The sequence below is a fragment of the Tachypleus tridentatus genome, chromosome 2 (assembly GCF_004210375.1).
Source record: "Tachypleus tridentatus isolate NWPU-2018 chromosome 2, ASM421037v1, whole genome shotgun sequence".
Taxonomy (NCBI): Eukaryota; Metazoa; Arthropoda; class Merostomata; order Xiphosura; family Limulidae; genus Tachypleus; species Tachypleus tridentatus.
The window spans coordinates 63,938,807-63,955,022 of NC_134826.1; the positions used below are offsets into that span (position 1 = coordinate 63,938,807).

At 31.1% G+C, this 16,216-nt stretch overlaps 2 protein-coding genes across 13 annotated transcripts in view; one reads left to right on the forward strand and one right to left on the reverse strand.

The window, feature by feature from the left end:
• Positions 1-16,216, reverse strand: part of LOC143243996 (uncharacterized) — a 159,506-nt gene that overhangs the window by 82,747 nt on the left and 60,543 nt on the right. The window lies entirely within an intron of this gene.
• LOC143243997 (1-aminocyclopropane-1-carboxylate oxidase-like) overlaps positions 7,115-16,216 on the forward strand; it is a 41,790-nt gene continuing 32,688 nt past the window's right edge. For 8 of the 12 annotated variants that reach the window (XR_013024858.1, XM_076487917.1, XM_076487920.1 and 5 more), the window contains exons 1-2: positions 7,134-7,216; positions 14,382-14,505. Coding sequence is in view for 4 of the 12 variants with exons in the window: in XM_076487928.1 (XP_076344043.1) it covers positions 14,458-14,505 (48 nt within the window). In the remaining 8 variants the exon portion in view is untranslated. Of the gene's footprint in view, positions 7,217-11,444; positions 11,464-14,381; positions 14,506-16,216 lie in introns of those variants that run through there. The other 4 variants (XM_076487918.1, XM_076487922.1, XM_076487925.1 and 1 more) reach the window with 2 other exon arrangements.

Genomic DNA, 16,216 nt, shown 5'->3' on the forward strand with positions numbered 1-16,216 from the left:
TAAGAATGGGAACCAAAAATGCTGCAGTTTTCCCAGAACCTGTTATATAAAGAAGTCAAAATAAGAATTAAGATCGCACAAAACACATACAATTTTATGCTTAGATGCCACGAGTAAATAAGAATAAACCATGTGCTTACACCAAAATGTAAAATTCCCTTGGCCATCAGTACAGCTAATTAAATGCACCTTTCTTATGTTTCTACTTATAGAGAATATAATGCATAGTTCCATCAACTGGGTACCATCACGGTTAAAATTATTTTTATGGTTTGGCCAGCTTAGAAGATGGTGGTTAGGCCTAAATACGCATACTAAGCTAACAAAGCAATACAATCTCTATCACATAATTATAATAAAGAAAAAAGTAAATGTAATAAATTTGATATATTAACTAGTGCAACCAATACTGTTATTACAAAGTAAATATAGGGGACCTTAATAACTAACACAGAAACACAAGTTGTTGGCTTCAACTATTGGCAAGAAAAAAAAATTCTTTGGAAATTGTAAACTTGCTCTCCACTTCTCACGAGTGCCTTTTGACCGAATAAACTCATTAAGCTACTCCTACTGTATAACATCAGTAGCGACTCACATCTGTGATAATTTAAGACATACGTTACAGTTTAAACTGTGACAAGTTAGTGGCATTAATTTTCCCATAGTACAACCAAAAACTAATATTTATGAAGGAATAAAATAAAAGATATCTGAATTTATCATTATAATATAATAACGTCTTAAGCCTAATATACTGTGTTTAAAACGTTCACTACCATCTTACTTTAAATATTCCCTGTAACAAACAGATGGCTCCAGAAAGTAACAACTATATCAAATCTTTGCAATAAAAGCGAAGTTAAAAACACATCAAGACCATCTAGAAAGTAAATACCACATAAAACACACAGTAAGGAAAGTTATAAAAGACTTTCATGTGAAAAAGAAACTCAAAGTAATAAAACAAATGAAGTAACGTTATACTATATGCAGAGCCTTCATACAGCCAATATCAACGACATATGAACTAACTTAATTTAACAGGAGATAAATCCACTGGTGGCCGATAAACTGAAGCTGTTAATTTTATTTCAAACAATATCCCAAGGAATTAAACAGTATATCCGATGATGTGATACTGTGTGAAAGTTCTAAACCCTTAAATTGTAGCACAAATACTGTCAAACTTCCCAAAGAATTAAATGAATTTTGTGTTTAACAGGCATAACAAGAAACACTGGTGATAGAAACAATCCTGTAATGAGAAATCATGAGAAATGTGCATTAGGCTATGTTTAAGCTGATAACCAGATACGGTCATTCTGTTAAAGTGAGAACAACATTTAGCTACACCTTAACAAGCTAACTTATAAACAAGTAACAAAATTTCATTCTTCTTAAATTAACATCTTTAGTCCTAAGCAAGCAAGACTGAACAACAAATTAATTTTACAGTTTGAAAAAGGTAGGTGATCTTGCGATTTATAGTGTGTCAATTTGCTCTGTCTATGTAATTTATTTTCATGGGAAACGTTTATTTGTGTCATGCTGGAAGTTTTTTAGAGGAAATGTCAAATCAAATGCCAATAAAATATTTTATTTTAAACAGATGGCTACAATTTTTAGTGTTTAAATCAGTTAAGATAAAAGTATGTTTCGTTAAATTTAACAGTCATTTTGTTTTATATATACTTAACTATATTTTTGCATTGAAAAACTATTGAATATGGTAATCAGTTTAGGTAGTAAAAGGCTTTTATTTTCATTTAAAAACAAGTGGTTAGGGTGCTTGACTCGTAATTTTTTTTCCATATTCAACAGTGAGAATAGTAGGACTGGGAGACAAGAGTATAAATTTTGGCAGAGTAGGAGTGATCTTCAGCTAAGATAGTTTTATTTTACTAACAGGTTTCACTCTAAGTACAGCGAAGGTGGTTAAGGCACTCGACTCGTAATCCGCGGGTCGCGGTTTCGAATCCCATTACACCAAACATGCTCGGCTTTTCAGTCGTGGGGACGTTATAAAATGTGACGGTCAATCCCACTATTCTTTGGTAAAAGAGTAGTTTAAAAGTTGATGGTGGATGGTAATGACTCGCTGTTTTCTCTCTAGTCTTACACTGCTAAATTAGGGACAGCTAGTGTAGATGACCCTCGAGTAGCTTTGAGCGAAATTCACAAATACCAAACCAAGACTCTCTTCCAAACGGCGTAACCTGAGGGTCACGGGTTCGAATCCATGTCACACCAAATATGCTCGCCCTTTCAGCCGTGGAGGCATTACAATTCGGCGGTCAATCCCACTATTTGTTGGTAGAGTCGCCCAAGCGTTGGCAGTTGGTGGTGTTGAATAGCTGCTTTCCCTTTAGTCTAACACTGATAAATTAGGAACGGCTAGCGCAGATAGCCCTCGTGTACCTTTAGTGCGAAATTCAAAAACAAACAAATAAAATCATTGTAACTATATTAAAAGAAATGTTAATGACAGTAGGGTGTTTTTATTAAATAAATGGCTACAATTTTAAGTGTTTCAAAACATATTTATTTCTAAATTTTTATTTCTTGTTAAGTAATAAACATTTGGCGTTTCCTGTTAGAATACATGTAATTTAAACAGTTTTCTTTGGGAACTCAGACAACAGGATATATCCATATCTGGAGATGATTGCAAAGATAGTTTCGTTACCAACTCTGAGGAACAAGTTTGCCGCTGCCCTAGCAACTGGCATTCACGTAATATTTCGGTAGCTGAGGTGAAGGAACATGCCTATGGACAGTTGCGAAAAAAGCTGAGGAAGGAACAAGAGGTAATACTCCAGTAAATGTGATAAAATCCACTTCAGTTGTACACAAAATTGATGAAAGTAACTTTTATATTGTGTTTTTTATTCAAACATTTTGTCCTACACTTTTTATGTGATGACTGAAATTCATGCAGGTACCATTTATGTAAAGTAAATCCATAATTTTTCTAATTCTGTTACCTTGAAGAGTTCTAATGTTTATATTCACTGCACAAAGATGACATTTACTCTTTTTAAAGGTTTTGTAGAGGGCGGCATACAATAAGGGAAAGTGATTGAAGTGTATATCCAGTTTTTTACAAGTTATCTCAAGTGTGGAAGCTGAGAAATCTTTATAATAGTGGTGAGAATTTTTTCTTAAGATCTGTTTGTGTGTAAAAATCTTGAACTTCTAAACTAAATACCATGACCTTCAGAAGGTTTAATAAAACTTCAGGTTGACCAAAGATTACAGATACATGAAATGTTAATTTTCCAAAAGTATTTTTGATACCTGATAAAGTCATAACAATTATTAAAAGTACAATGTGATCTAAATTAGAAAAAAAGACAGGGGACTTGGGAACAATCTGGAACTCTTTATACTTGAAGAGAAAATCTTTAACTAAAATTAGCATTTATATAGATCTTTGGAAACAAGTGGGAGGTTAATAAAAGTACACATCACAACCTTTTTACAGGGTTATATTCAAAGTCTAATTAAACTTTATCATCAATGTATATCAATAAATTAGCGTTAAAAGTTGAGTGTAATTCAATTTTTATATTATCCAAAATTTAATCTGAAAAGGAAATATTTAAATGATATCTCAATCTTCACTTCCTTGTGTCACGTGTTCTGAATGTTTTCTAGGTTTTGTTTCTTCCCTTATAAGGGCTTCAAATTTCCACCAATAAGATACACCAACTACACAAATTGATGGGCCAAAATATAAAATAGGAACCTCCCACCTTCTTCATTTTCTGAAATATCTCTGAATTTACCACATCCACCACAAACTTTCCAAACTGTCCGTGTTCATGAAATCACTTCTTTGCACATGTCCACTTGTCACTAGTGCATGCTTGTAACTACTAGAAAGTTCACTTTGTAAAAGACATGATTGTGACTACAGTTTTTGTTTCGGTGGTAAAATTCACTATTTATGAAGTAAATCTTGATACATGCAAACTGAAATTGGTCCTATGATGAGTAATAATTTTGACCTATTTATAGTTTAGTTAGAAAGCTAAGTAAATTAGAATAATTTTGGAACATTCTTTTTTCTTGCATAAAGTGTTATCTGTGTTCTAAAATGTATATTTTAAAACTGTGTAAATTACCTTTTGGACAACAAACACAGAAAAAAAAAACTTATTAGAGGAGGCACCTGCAGAGGGCAAACCAACAGAGTGCTCAGATAAATGAAAAAGTACCTATTGTTTTATGGATATTTTTAAGAAAAGTAAACAGAATATAAAAATTTTAAAAATGATACTTATACAAGAAATATTAAGTGATAATATATTTCGAGATCCTTGAAGAATATATGTATTTAGACATTTTGATATGAAATTACGGATAAATAACAATTCACGCATTGAATGAAAACTTTTTCTATTATAATTTTTAAATATAAATAAGTTAAATCGACATGTTTAAAAGTTTTAATTTTAACGTTTCAACTTATTCTTTTATATCGTATCAAAATTTGCCTTTTCATATCTTGTGGAACAACTCTTTCAGAAGAATCTGAAATCAAGTCCACACTCCTACTGGGTAACATGTTTGTTAGGCCCGGCATTGCCAAGCACGTTAAAGCGTTCGACTCCTAATCCGACGGTGGCGGGTTGGAATCTCGGTCGCACCATACATGCTCTCCCTCCCAGCCGTGGGGGGCATTATAATGTGACGGTCAATCCTACTATTTGTTGGTAATAGAGTAGCCCAAGAGTAAATTAGGGATGGCGAGCGCAGATAGCCCTCGAGTAGCTTTGCGCGAAATTCAAAAGAAAGAGTAACATGTTTGTTAGAGGGTTAGACAAGATTAAAAGAGTGATAAAACATTAAAGTTAAATGAAAGCATTTGTGAAAACTTAAGAGGCCTAAGAATCTTAAGATAAGTAATTGTATATTACAGTCTGCAGTCATTTTAGAAAAATAAAAGTGTTCTTGATTTTATTACATAGTTCTTGTAATTTTCAATACAGATTATTTTGCTATATGTAGCATCAGAGAAGGGAAGATAAAAGTATAAAGTTATCCAAAGAGAAAAACGAGTTCATTTCCGTTTGCAGATTTTAAATGTTGTGCAAATAAAATATGAAACTGTAAGATGAAGTATTTCGGTTCTTAACATGAAAATCACTTTTCTCTCAGATTAAACTCAACAAATGGTTTTTTAATATCACAGATATGTCTTTGATAAAAATATTTTATTTCAAAAGATCAGATTTTTATTATACAGAAATGACACGTAATGTTTATGACAAGTTCACCAAACTTTATGAAGTCAACTTATTACATTAAGAGCTGTACTACTTAATATTTGTGGTTACAACTTTGGCCAAAATGACCAGGTCATTAATTTTCAGCTCCATTTTTGAAAAGGTCTTTTTGTGTGACCACTTTCCGCGAGTATCTTATAATTCCTCTGCCGTTTTAGATGACAATTTTAACCTTAATTTTCAGAAAGTCTTTGAGGTCCATCACAAGAGAGTAATCCAAACATTGGATATATGTAAGTTGTGGATGGATTGGTGGGAAAAATTCATAAACTTGCTTAGGAAGAAGGTTTATTAGTAAAGAAAACAACAGGAAACGAATAAGTAGAAAAGTTCGCAACTGTAAAAAATGTAGCCAGTGGTTAGGAAGATGCAAGTTCTTTATTGTTTGTGATTTGGGTAATTTCTCAAATAGTAGTGTTTGTAAATTTGCCGATAATGTTCCAAATTTGGAAAGAGATGAATCTAATGATAATATTTTTTTATATTTAGAAGAAAGTGACAATCATAGTAAACAGGCTATAACATTGGAAAGTGAATTTTGATATTGAAACTTATAGTTTTGAAATTTAGAAGTTTGTAAAGAATTTTGAGTTGCTGAGAAATGTATGTTGTGAAAGAAAGGAGAATGTGCGAATTTTGGTAAAATATCCAAAGTTCTTTGACTGTTTAGGATTAATGGAAAGAGTAAATAATAGGGATTTTACACACACAGACATAAAAAGCAACTGTCGTAGCCTCATGCAAGGCTGCTGATTGCTTGTTGTAAAATTGAGAGATTATTGGAACTTGCTAATCCATTATTCATGAAATTTATTAATTGATTATTTTCACAATAGTCAAAAACAGTAACAACTAGAAACACCTTCAGTTGGTTGATTATTTTTCACATTAATCAATTTAATGATAATTAAAGTTTCACTTTTCATTCATCTTTATATTAAACGAAGTATGGTTTGTGTAAAATGTGTACAACTTTCTGCTGAGGAAAAATAAACATAATATCTGTAGCTTTTTGTTTCATCCAATGAACATTCTGCATTCTGAAGCTATATGTCGACTTACTGCTTAGAAAAAATGTTATGGAACTAAATACATAATGAAACTATCATTGAGTAATGAGTTACCCAGTGTTTTTTCTTTTCATCACAGATTTAACTACACATATGTTCCATGTTATTTTCTAAATAATAACTTCTCATTCATCATGTTAGATAACATCAAATCACAATTGTATTTTTTTATTTTCATTTTTTCAAGCACATTCACTGAAAATGTGTAAATCTTAGATAAACATAATCCAGTGATAATTATGAACACGGAAATTTGAACCAACTAAAGTTAATTTGTTGGAACTATCAATGCTAAGCATTCTGAATCAACAGAAACAAAAACTGTTTCCTGTGCCATCTGTTGTCTAAAGTATAGTATAAAAAAACTGAGCAGAAAAAATATTTACTACTAATTAATTTGTTTCAGTTTTTCAGTAAAAATTGTTTGTGGTGTGTCAGAATGATCACTTACTTAATAGATATATTGCACAGAGAGAATATACAATGTATTGATTTTAAAATGACCAAATAAAAAAACGGTTATTCAAATCTCTGCAAAGTGTCGTAGATATGCAGAAGTTGAGAAATACACTTATTTTAAAATATATTTATATATATTTTTACTTCTGAAAATAATTCTTTTGCAACTTATTGTATATCCATATTTTCGTATTTTAATGAGTTAACCTTCAAATTCACACCTTGTTTTTACTTGTTTTTGTTATTGATCAGAAACTTTCCTGTTTTTAATTCAGATAATTTAACTTGTTATTATTGGTCACTTTTTTCCTACAGGAGGCACACAATCTGGGTTGGGAATCTAATATAAAACATGCGACATCATTAAAATTACTAAAGGAAGCAAATCTAAAGGTAAGAGTTATTATTTGTTAATCAGATAACTGTATTATTAGTTTCAGATCAATTAGTTTCGGCCTGTTGAACCTAATCAAACAAACCATTACACTCAAGTCTATAACAAAAATATGTTTATCGGTGTTCTTGTAACTTTGGACTCTGAGAGTATTATGGACACCAGCTGTTTAAGGTTTCTCATGTGAGCTAGATGAAAACACTACGACTAAGAGACATATCCAGTTTCTTTCCACCTATATCTTTATTTATTTGTTACATGATTATGAAACATAAGCCAGCTTCTGATTCATGATGTTTGACAACTTTCTAGTCCTGTATGAATTTGCATCTGAGGGTTTTCATCACAAAAGAACTTTTTTTCAATTCAAGCAATACAAAGGAAGAACTTAATTAACTTCTCTTAAATGTATTTGAATCTCATTAAACAGTTTCTTGCTGCATTAAGTTCATAGTCTTAAATTCGTAAGTTTTTTTTTTTTTTACATTCAGTTTCTCATAAGTTGACATGTTTTATTGAATATTCAGCCTATCAGGAGAAAAGAATTATTCTGACGTATAAGAAATAAATGAAATCAGACTTAACTAAATATGGTCTGTATATCTCAGATTAACTCGGTAAAGATTAAATAACTTGTACACTTACCTGTTTCATTTCTGTTATTTGTTCAAAATCAGAAATATATTTTGTGGAACTGAGTTATTCAAAGTGTATGTCTTCATTTCAACCCGAAGGCACACACCCACGCACACTTCATTCTCTGGGTAAGTTTCATGTTAGCTCTTCATCACACTCACTGATTGAACTCTGACTTTTTGCTAGTTTGTGAAACCAACTTGTATGCTAATAGAGAATACAGGGCAGTATAATTTGTTGTAAATGTATTACTCATGGTCTATATTGATATTAAGTAATGTGAACATAATAAATGCTGAACAATGAAAACAAATTGTACAAGTTTAAATGTATTCATCAAATGTCCTGTTAGTTTGTAGTTTAACATTTAATATGTATATTTTGTTGTTTGAAATAGCACAAAACAAAGTTAAAGTGGTTACTTTTTTGTTTTCAAGGTAGCTAAGAATTTGTAATTAAATTTTAAAATTATGAAAGAAAAACACACATAATTTCAGCCATGTACATGTGACTGTTAATTGTGGTTTTTTCAATTATCTATGGTTTTAAGTAATTTCTCAATAATAAATATTGAAAATATAGTAAAACCAAAACCATATTTAATTATGAAAGATTTGGAATTGATTTAACTCCCATCTATATCATTAAAACCTCAAAACAATGTTTCAGAATATTCTTATTACAAAAAATATCAGTTGTTGAGTGAATAAGAAAACTATTTAATCAGATGTTCGGAAAAAACAGACTAAAATGATAACAATATAATGGAACAATAAGTGTAAACACCACGTCTTTAAAGTAATAATAATCAAATTAAAATGCTGAGAATCTGGAATGGATGAGATTAATGACAACAAGGTGGAGGTGAGGTTAATGTTTAGGTTTCAGTGGTCATTGAAAATGGAGAAGTTTTCTTTAATAAAGAATTTATAATCTGTAGTTCTAGAGTCGAGGATATGAAATTTTTCAAGAAGTATGGTGTGGTTGTTATTCTCACTGTGTAACTGAAAACAAGATTCAGACGGATTAGTTAGTTTATTTCTGCTTCTAACTGAAATTTCCATGTACTCCTGCACACTAATTTGTAGTAAACATATAGTTCTTTTACCAGTATAGGTAACATTACTGCTACCATAACTGCATTTACATATGACTCGTGAGCATATAGGAATGATTAAAGTGTCTTTGATTTTAAACTAGTTTTAATGATAAATGTTAACATAGATACCAAACGTAGCTTAATTTGTGGGTGATATCTTTGATTTTTTTAATTTGATATTTGAATTTTAACTTTGTTTAACCCTGAAAGATGTGATAAGAACTAGTGGGTAGTTGGAGATTGTGTTTGTTTTGTTTTAGTTGTCAAAAATGTTCGTATGATGAGTATAAGAAATTAAAGACAAAACTATTACTTTGTAACGTGTTATGAATTTTTGAAATTTCTGAGTGATGACAGAAGTTGTCAGAACAAACATTATGTGCTCTGTCTTAGAAGATTTAGAACACAGTTATGTTTGAAAGAGCCTAACATAAAACTGTTCAAACGAGCGTGTAAGCCAGTAAATGTTTTCGTACAATAAACGAATGTGGTGAAGAGATGATTTATTTTCTTGACTTGGACATCTAAAAAATCTGTTATTGTTGTCTTTGATCTAACTTGTGATGTTGTGAGTTTAGGTCATCTAAAAACTTCTTTGCATGGTCAGTGTTGTGAAAGAATAGAAAAGTGTTATCAGCACATCTTCTATATAACACTGGTTTTTAATAAAAGGTAAAATTATTCCTTGACATTCGTAGTGATGGAGAAAAACATTTTCAGAAGTCAGACCCACGTATTGTTGCCACTCTATCATTCTTTCCATGAAGATGACCATTAAAAGCAAACTGACTGTCCTTGAGGAATACTTTAAGAAGCTGTGTGAATTTTTGTTGGTTGAAGTTAGAGTGTGGAACATTGATGGTTGGAGATAACTGTTTAATAATTATTTTGTTTACTCAGAAATTAGGGAATAAGGACTGAACAACAAAGATGGCTAAAACTAATTGGTTTGCATTAGAAAACTTAGATATCTCTTAAACAAAGTAAAATGTGCCTTTAACAGTAAATTTGTTCTCAGTTAGTGAACTTATTTCAGGTGTAAGATATATAGGATATTTATAGCTGAGGGAATTGAGAGTGGAAAGAATAGGTCTGAGGAGTAAACCATTTTGTGCAATTTTCGTTAACCACATGACAAAATAAGGTGTGTACCTGTGGGATAAAGTTCTGTAAAATTGGTGTCAGAGACAGGTTTACAAATGTCAAAATATCTCAAAGTCTGGAGCTTTTACTCATGCTTACAGTAAACTTAAACAGTTGTTATCGAAGGGCTTAAGTTTTGTTGCGTCATTTAAAATGTTTTCCATTTTGGAAACATAATCAGTTCTGTTTGAAATGATGGCATTTATATGTTAACTCTTCAAATAACAACGTTTCAGTTATTAGCAAGTTAATTTAACGTCTTTTAATGAGAGTGTAACAATAAACATACCCCATCATGCTCATGCTGCTGTATCAGAATCCTCACAAATGATTCATCACGTGGAAAACAAGTCTTTTAATAAATACTAAAAACAGATTAATACCAGAAAACATCTTTAACAATGGTTGTTTTTTTATTTTTTCTGATAACATGGTGATAATAAAAGTCGTCCCCATACCTTTCGACTCTGGAACTACAGACTATGAAATTTTATTGAATAAAGCCATTCCCAATAATCACCCAACACTATGTAACAACACCAACTTCTTCCCTTAAGTTACAAATATGCTGTATTTACACTTATAATTAAACTTTCTTCATGAAGTTTTTCTCTCAATAATATTATTAAATATGTATATGCATCTAATTTTATTGTATATTTTATTATATTGTTAACATTTAGAATCTGTTCTTTCTAAACTTCTGATTTTATAATAAAACTAATCACAGTGCTAATGTGAAATTTGAATCAATTCTGAAATTTGTAATTAAAGATGTGTTTGAGGTATAATATGTTAGTCTTCAGTCAAATAGTAACAGGTAAATAACTGATATTTTAGCATGACAAGTCCAACACTTACTTTTCTTAAAGAGAAACTTAGGAGACTGTGTTTTGTTACTGCACCAAACTTGTGTACCAAGTATAACGGTTTATATTTTTTGTTTATTTCACAATAATATTATTGACACAGGAAATATATAAAACTTGCTTTAATGAATCCTAAAGTGCTGCCAGTTCTGTTTTGTTTTTGGTGATTTTGTGTTTTGTACACCTATACAAAGTTTTTGGGTTTTTCTCACACTTGTTAAAGATTTTGTGGGTTATGTTAGAAATAGTATAGAATTTAAAAATAATTTCTGACCTGGAAAATAAATCCTCGCGATCTATTGTTGGATTTGTGAAGATTCTGTGTTGAATATATTGAATTATTTAATTTATTGTTTCTTTGATATTTTTCTCGTTTCTTTTAATTTAATGGTTTTATTGATATATAACTTTTTATTTCATTTGATATTTGGTTTCAGTTTCCTTGTTTGTTCATTGATCTCTTCTGCGTTCTGAATTATTGAACATTTGTTTCTGCACTGTAAGATAACTTTCTTCCTTATACATCAAGATTTCTAATTTTTCTGTGATTATTAATATATTTTAATATATCAAACTACTTCGTTTATAACCATTGTAATTTACTGCAGTTTCCCAAACTTTCTTTACTGACGACACACTTTTATTATCTCAAACCTTTTACAGCACTTGCAAACAAGTTTCTATGGCTAGCCTAATAGCGCCTCCTTGACTAAGATAAAAATGACTGTGTACCAAGAAGAAAATGAATCAAATTTGAAAAAAAAAAAAAACAATTACATTTAAAGTAAACCTACGTTAATAAATAAAAATTACTTAATTGCAAAAATTCTGTGACAGTTTGGGAAACACTGATGTTCTTTTTACACTTTCTGCTTTAACTTATTTTACTTTGTTAAAATCGTATCAAAGTTAAAGATATTTACCTGTATATGCATATTATAATGTTCATTTTTTGTGAAAAACAAGTAATTTTATTTTATTATTTTTAATTACCTTTCTCTTCCATAATTGTAAGAAATGGAAGTTAATAGAACATGGTTTGACGTGTTCTAAATTTGTAACTTGCTACCCAGTAATAACAACTTTTGAACTACTGACACTAAACTGGGAGTTTAGTTTTGACGCTGTTAGAAGGTCAATAATTTTTACGTTTAAAACACAAAAACACGTGGATATAATGAGGAATTTGACGTGGGATATTTATAAGAATGTAGATGTAATGAATGTTTCTCCAACTTCAACAGGCTCGTTTAATATTCTTCACGGACCGTTTTACTTTATCAAAACAATAAAATGTAAGACATAATTACAGAATGTAACTAGTGTTCTTACATACGCTTCATGCTCGAACACTCTAGACACTCGTGTGTTGTCTAGTTTGTTTTATGTTGTATCGTAACCGAGATGATAACTTTTGAAGGTATACAGCTGAGAGCTGTTTAAGTATTAAAGACTAGTAATTAATTTTGTGATTACACTATATGAGGTGTCATTTTGTTGAGAATATTGAGTAATTCAATTCATTCCTTAAAAGGCTGTCTCAGCCGTAGTGTGTGAACAAAATCTTTTCTCAGAAACTTGCATTAGAAACAAATATTAATACCAATGACTAACTCTGGTTGCTGTTTAAGATTTTTATAAGTTGATAAAGTTTGGTGATCGGGTATTGTAACATTACTCTACACTATAGACCATAATCAAGAAAAGAGATAGTCAGTGTACTCTTGGTGAACAAACAGTAACATTGTGGTTAATTTTGAAAGATTTTTAGGGCAACAAACTGATACAAAAATGTCTTCCAAAGTTAAATTTAAAAGTTCTTAATACGTTTCAAATGTTTGTATTTAACACTAAATCCGCGTATGTTTTGAGTGAATATTTACATACTTATCTATTTATTTTGTTTCTAAAATCATGTATTCTTTCACTTGAAACTGATGGAGAATTTTTTTAATGTTAGTTGAAGCAAAACGATATCTTTAGAAATTAAGGATAATTAATAATAATAAAACAGTTCAGTTCTTTGTGATGAAAGTATTTTAATCTCAGATATCTTCTGTTACATTCGTAGTGAATATTTAGTTTCAAAGAGGACAGATGAAAAGTTAGCTGATAACAAAATAGCTTCATTTTGAACTTGTATGTTTAAGCCAGGTTTCAGAGGTTGCCACGATCTGGTTTACTGGACGTTAACATAATAGTATTTCCTACCACAGAAAGCTTAAGATACTGTATTGAATATGTGTAAGTTTTTGATGTCTCAGAATTTTCTTCTCGTTCATGAAGTTTGTTATTGGCACTATATCAGTACATCGATGGACTCAACCCGTTGTGGCTTTGCTATAAGAAAACACACACTGATTTCTGGACAAAATGTTAAAAGTGCGGTATACCAGAAGTCAAGGCTACATTTAAGTACACAAAACCCAAACCATTTTGTACTTGTACAACCCCTTGCGATAAGTTTATCATGAGTTTCGCGCAAAGCTACACGAAGGCTATCTGCGCTAGCCGCACCTAATTTAGCAGTGTAGGACTAAAAGAAAAGCAGCTAGTCATCACCACCCACCGCCAAATCTTTGGCTACTCTTTTACCAGTGAATAGTGGGATTGACCCTCACATTATAACGTCCCCTGGCTAAGACGACGAGCCAGTTTGGTGTGACTTGGATTCAAACTTCGGATTACGTGTCGAGTGCTTTAACCACCTGGCCATGGCGGACCAACCTCAAAATGTATTTTATGGTGTTACTTCTTCGGTAGGCGTATAACTGGAATTTATTTAATTGTTTAATAGATAAACTCTGCCTGATACATTTAAAGGGAAAATAAACATGTTTCTGAAAATATTGAAACTGTTTCCTCACAATAAACATTCAACTCATTAGAAATATACATGCATATATTGGTTAACAATCACACGTATTTTGTTTAGTAATTTGTTTTAAGAGTTCAAGGCCACCTAAGCCTGATGTACTTCAGCCATGATAAGAGTGTATTTGTAAAAAACAAAAGGGGCAAACAACAAACTTGTTTTTGAAGAATGGAAAACTTTCCCCTTATTGATATTGGGGAAATCATTAAGTAAAATTTTTATTGGTAAATATCACATAATAGTAATACTTATGTCATGTTACCTTAAAAAAATTACATCATTCGTTACCGGCCCATCAGAGATTTCCTGAAGTTTAACTGTACATTCTTTATCGTCCGCCATTGCTGGATTATGACGACGTTTTTTTTCATGTTACATCATGCAAAGTCTTGTCGAAATAACTTATAAGCGTATATATATATATATAACGGCAACGTTTAACCTTTTATTAACTTTAATAGGAAATCAGTGTATTGTGTAGTATTTGGAGTGAATGACTTTTTCGTCATTTTAATTTAATAAACGAACGTTTACACTTTCAGATGTGCGAGTACAGGCAGAACCAAGTATTGGTGCATTTCGAAAAGTTGCATCGGAGGCTCATCTCTCTTTATCTGAATGTGTTTTTTCTTATACATTAAAAACCATGGAATTCCTGAAAATCTGGTATGTCAAATAATCATTTTTGCAGTTCTACAACGCTTTTTGTACAAGTGACTAAACGTAAAATATTTCAAAAAGGATTTTTTTATTCACTTATTTCCACAACCACCTTTGGCTAATGCTTTTATTAGCAAACATCAGTTACTTTATCCAGAAAACCTAACGTAATCAGTTATTATCGATAGATACTTTGTTTCCAGTAGAGCTTAACAGTATATCAGTTTTCTACGTCCTTGTAAAAAGGAAAAGTGATCTCTGTTGGCAACTCAGATAAAAGAATGATCAGTAAATTATCAAAAAATCTGTTGTGATGTTAAGGTCTTTTGTGTTGCTGGCTGTGAAGAAGATGGTGCTGCTTTACAAAATAATGTAGATCATTTAGTGAGTTGTGCAAATACATGACAGATGGGTTTAATTATAATAAATGCAAGATACTATGTGTAGGTTATAATAATTTGAATTTTAAATTGGATTGTAATAACCTTAACAGTGTTAACAAAGAAAGGAATTTTAGTGTAGTGTTTTATCAATTTCTTAAGCCATCCAAACAGGGTGGTGCTGTTACTAGTAGGGCAAATAGAGGTTTAGGTCGTATCAACAAAAATATTGAATACAGGCCTAAAGAAGTTATAATTTTATTGTAGACCACTGCTTAGACCGCATTTGTAATATTGTGTTCGGTACGATCCCACTTACCTGCTTTGTCCAACGAATGGAATAGAACCCGTGATTTTAGCGTTGGAAATCCGAATACTTATTATTCCAGCAGGGAAAGTGTATGACGGTTTATACACCTATTGTTTATTATAAGCATTTAGAAGACAATTTCTTTCAATATGCGGAGAAATATTAATATGATCTGACGTCTTGGAATAACTTTCAAAACATCCTATGCTACATTACTAGGCGGAATGTAGTAAGAAGTCAGACGTAAATTGAATAGAAGGAAGATTACTTTTAACAACTCTTGAAGAAGCTCTTTTTCACGTGAAATGAGAGTTAGGCTTAACTTTTAAAAACAGTTGGAAGGATTCAATTTTATTTATGGTGTAATACGTTGTAATTTTATATTATTTATGACTGCGAATTTCGTGACATTTTGATATTGTTAGTAAGCAGGAAAAAACACATGATTACTTTAAGCATTATTAGTGGGCGTAAAATTACAAAGTGTGCTGCATTATAACATAAGTGGGCCTCAGTGCTTACATCGACTTTTATTTTACCTTATGGGTTATCCCTAACTACCTTTATTATTGGTAGAATAACTTCAAACGTAACCATTTCGTATGTCTTAACAGAAATGGTTTTTCTGGGTTTGTTTACTTATCTACAACTATGTTTGTGCTTCATTTTCACATATCATATCTTGTAGAATTTGTGATTTCTTGTGCAAGTCTTGTAGTGCAGTAGAATTGCAGACTGGTTTTTTATGTTTGTTTTATTTTGTTTTCGAGATGCGTGTTATGTGAGAATCGCGTGTTAGATATCGCAGTAATGAGGTTCACGTGTTTCAGACCTCTTGTTTCGTTACGAAAAATTTTCTCTGTATAACTAATAGAAGTAACTTCTATCTAAATTTTGTAAACGAGATGACTGGACAATTTATAGAAAAAAGTAGTAATAGACAGAAGATCTGTTTTCTTGTAAAATAGATATTAATTTTACGCTTAGTTTATTTTTTAACACAACTTTCTTTATTCAGTCGATTGGT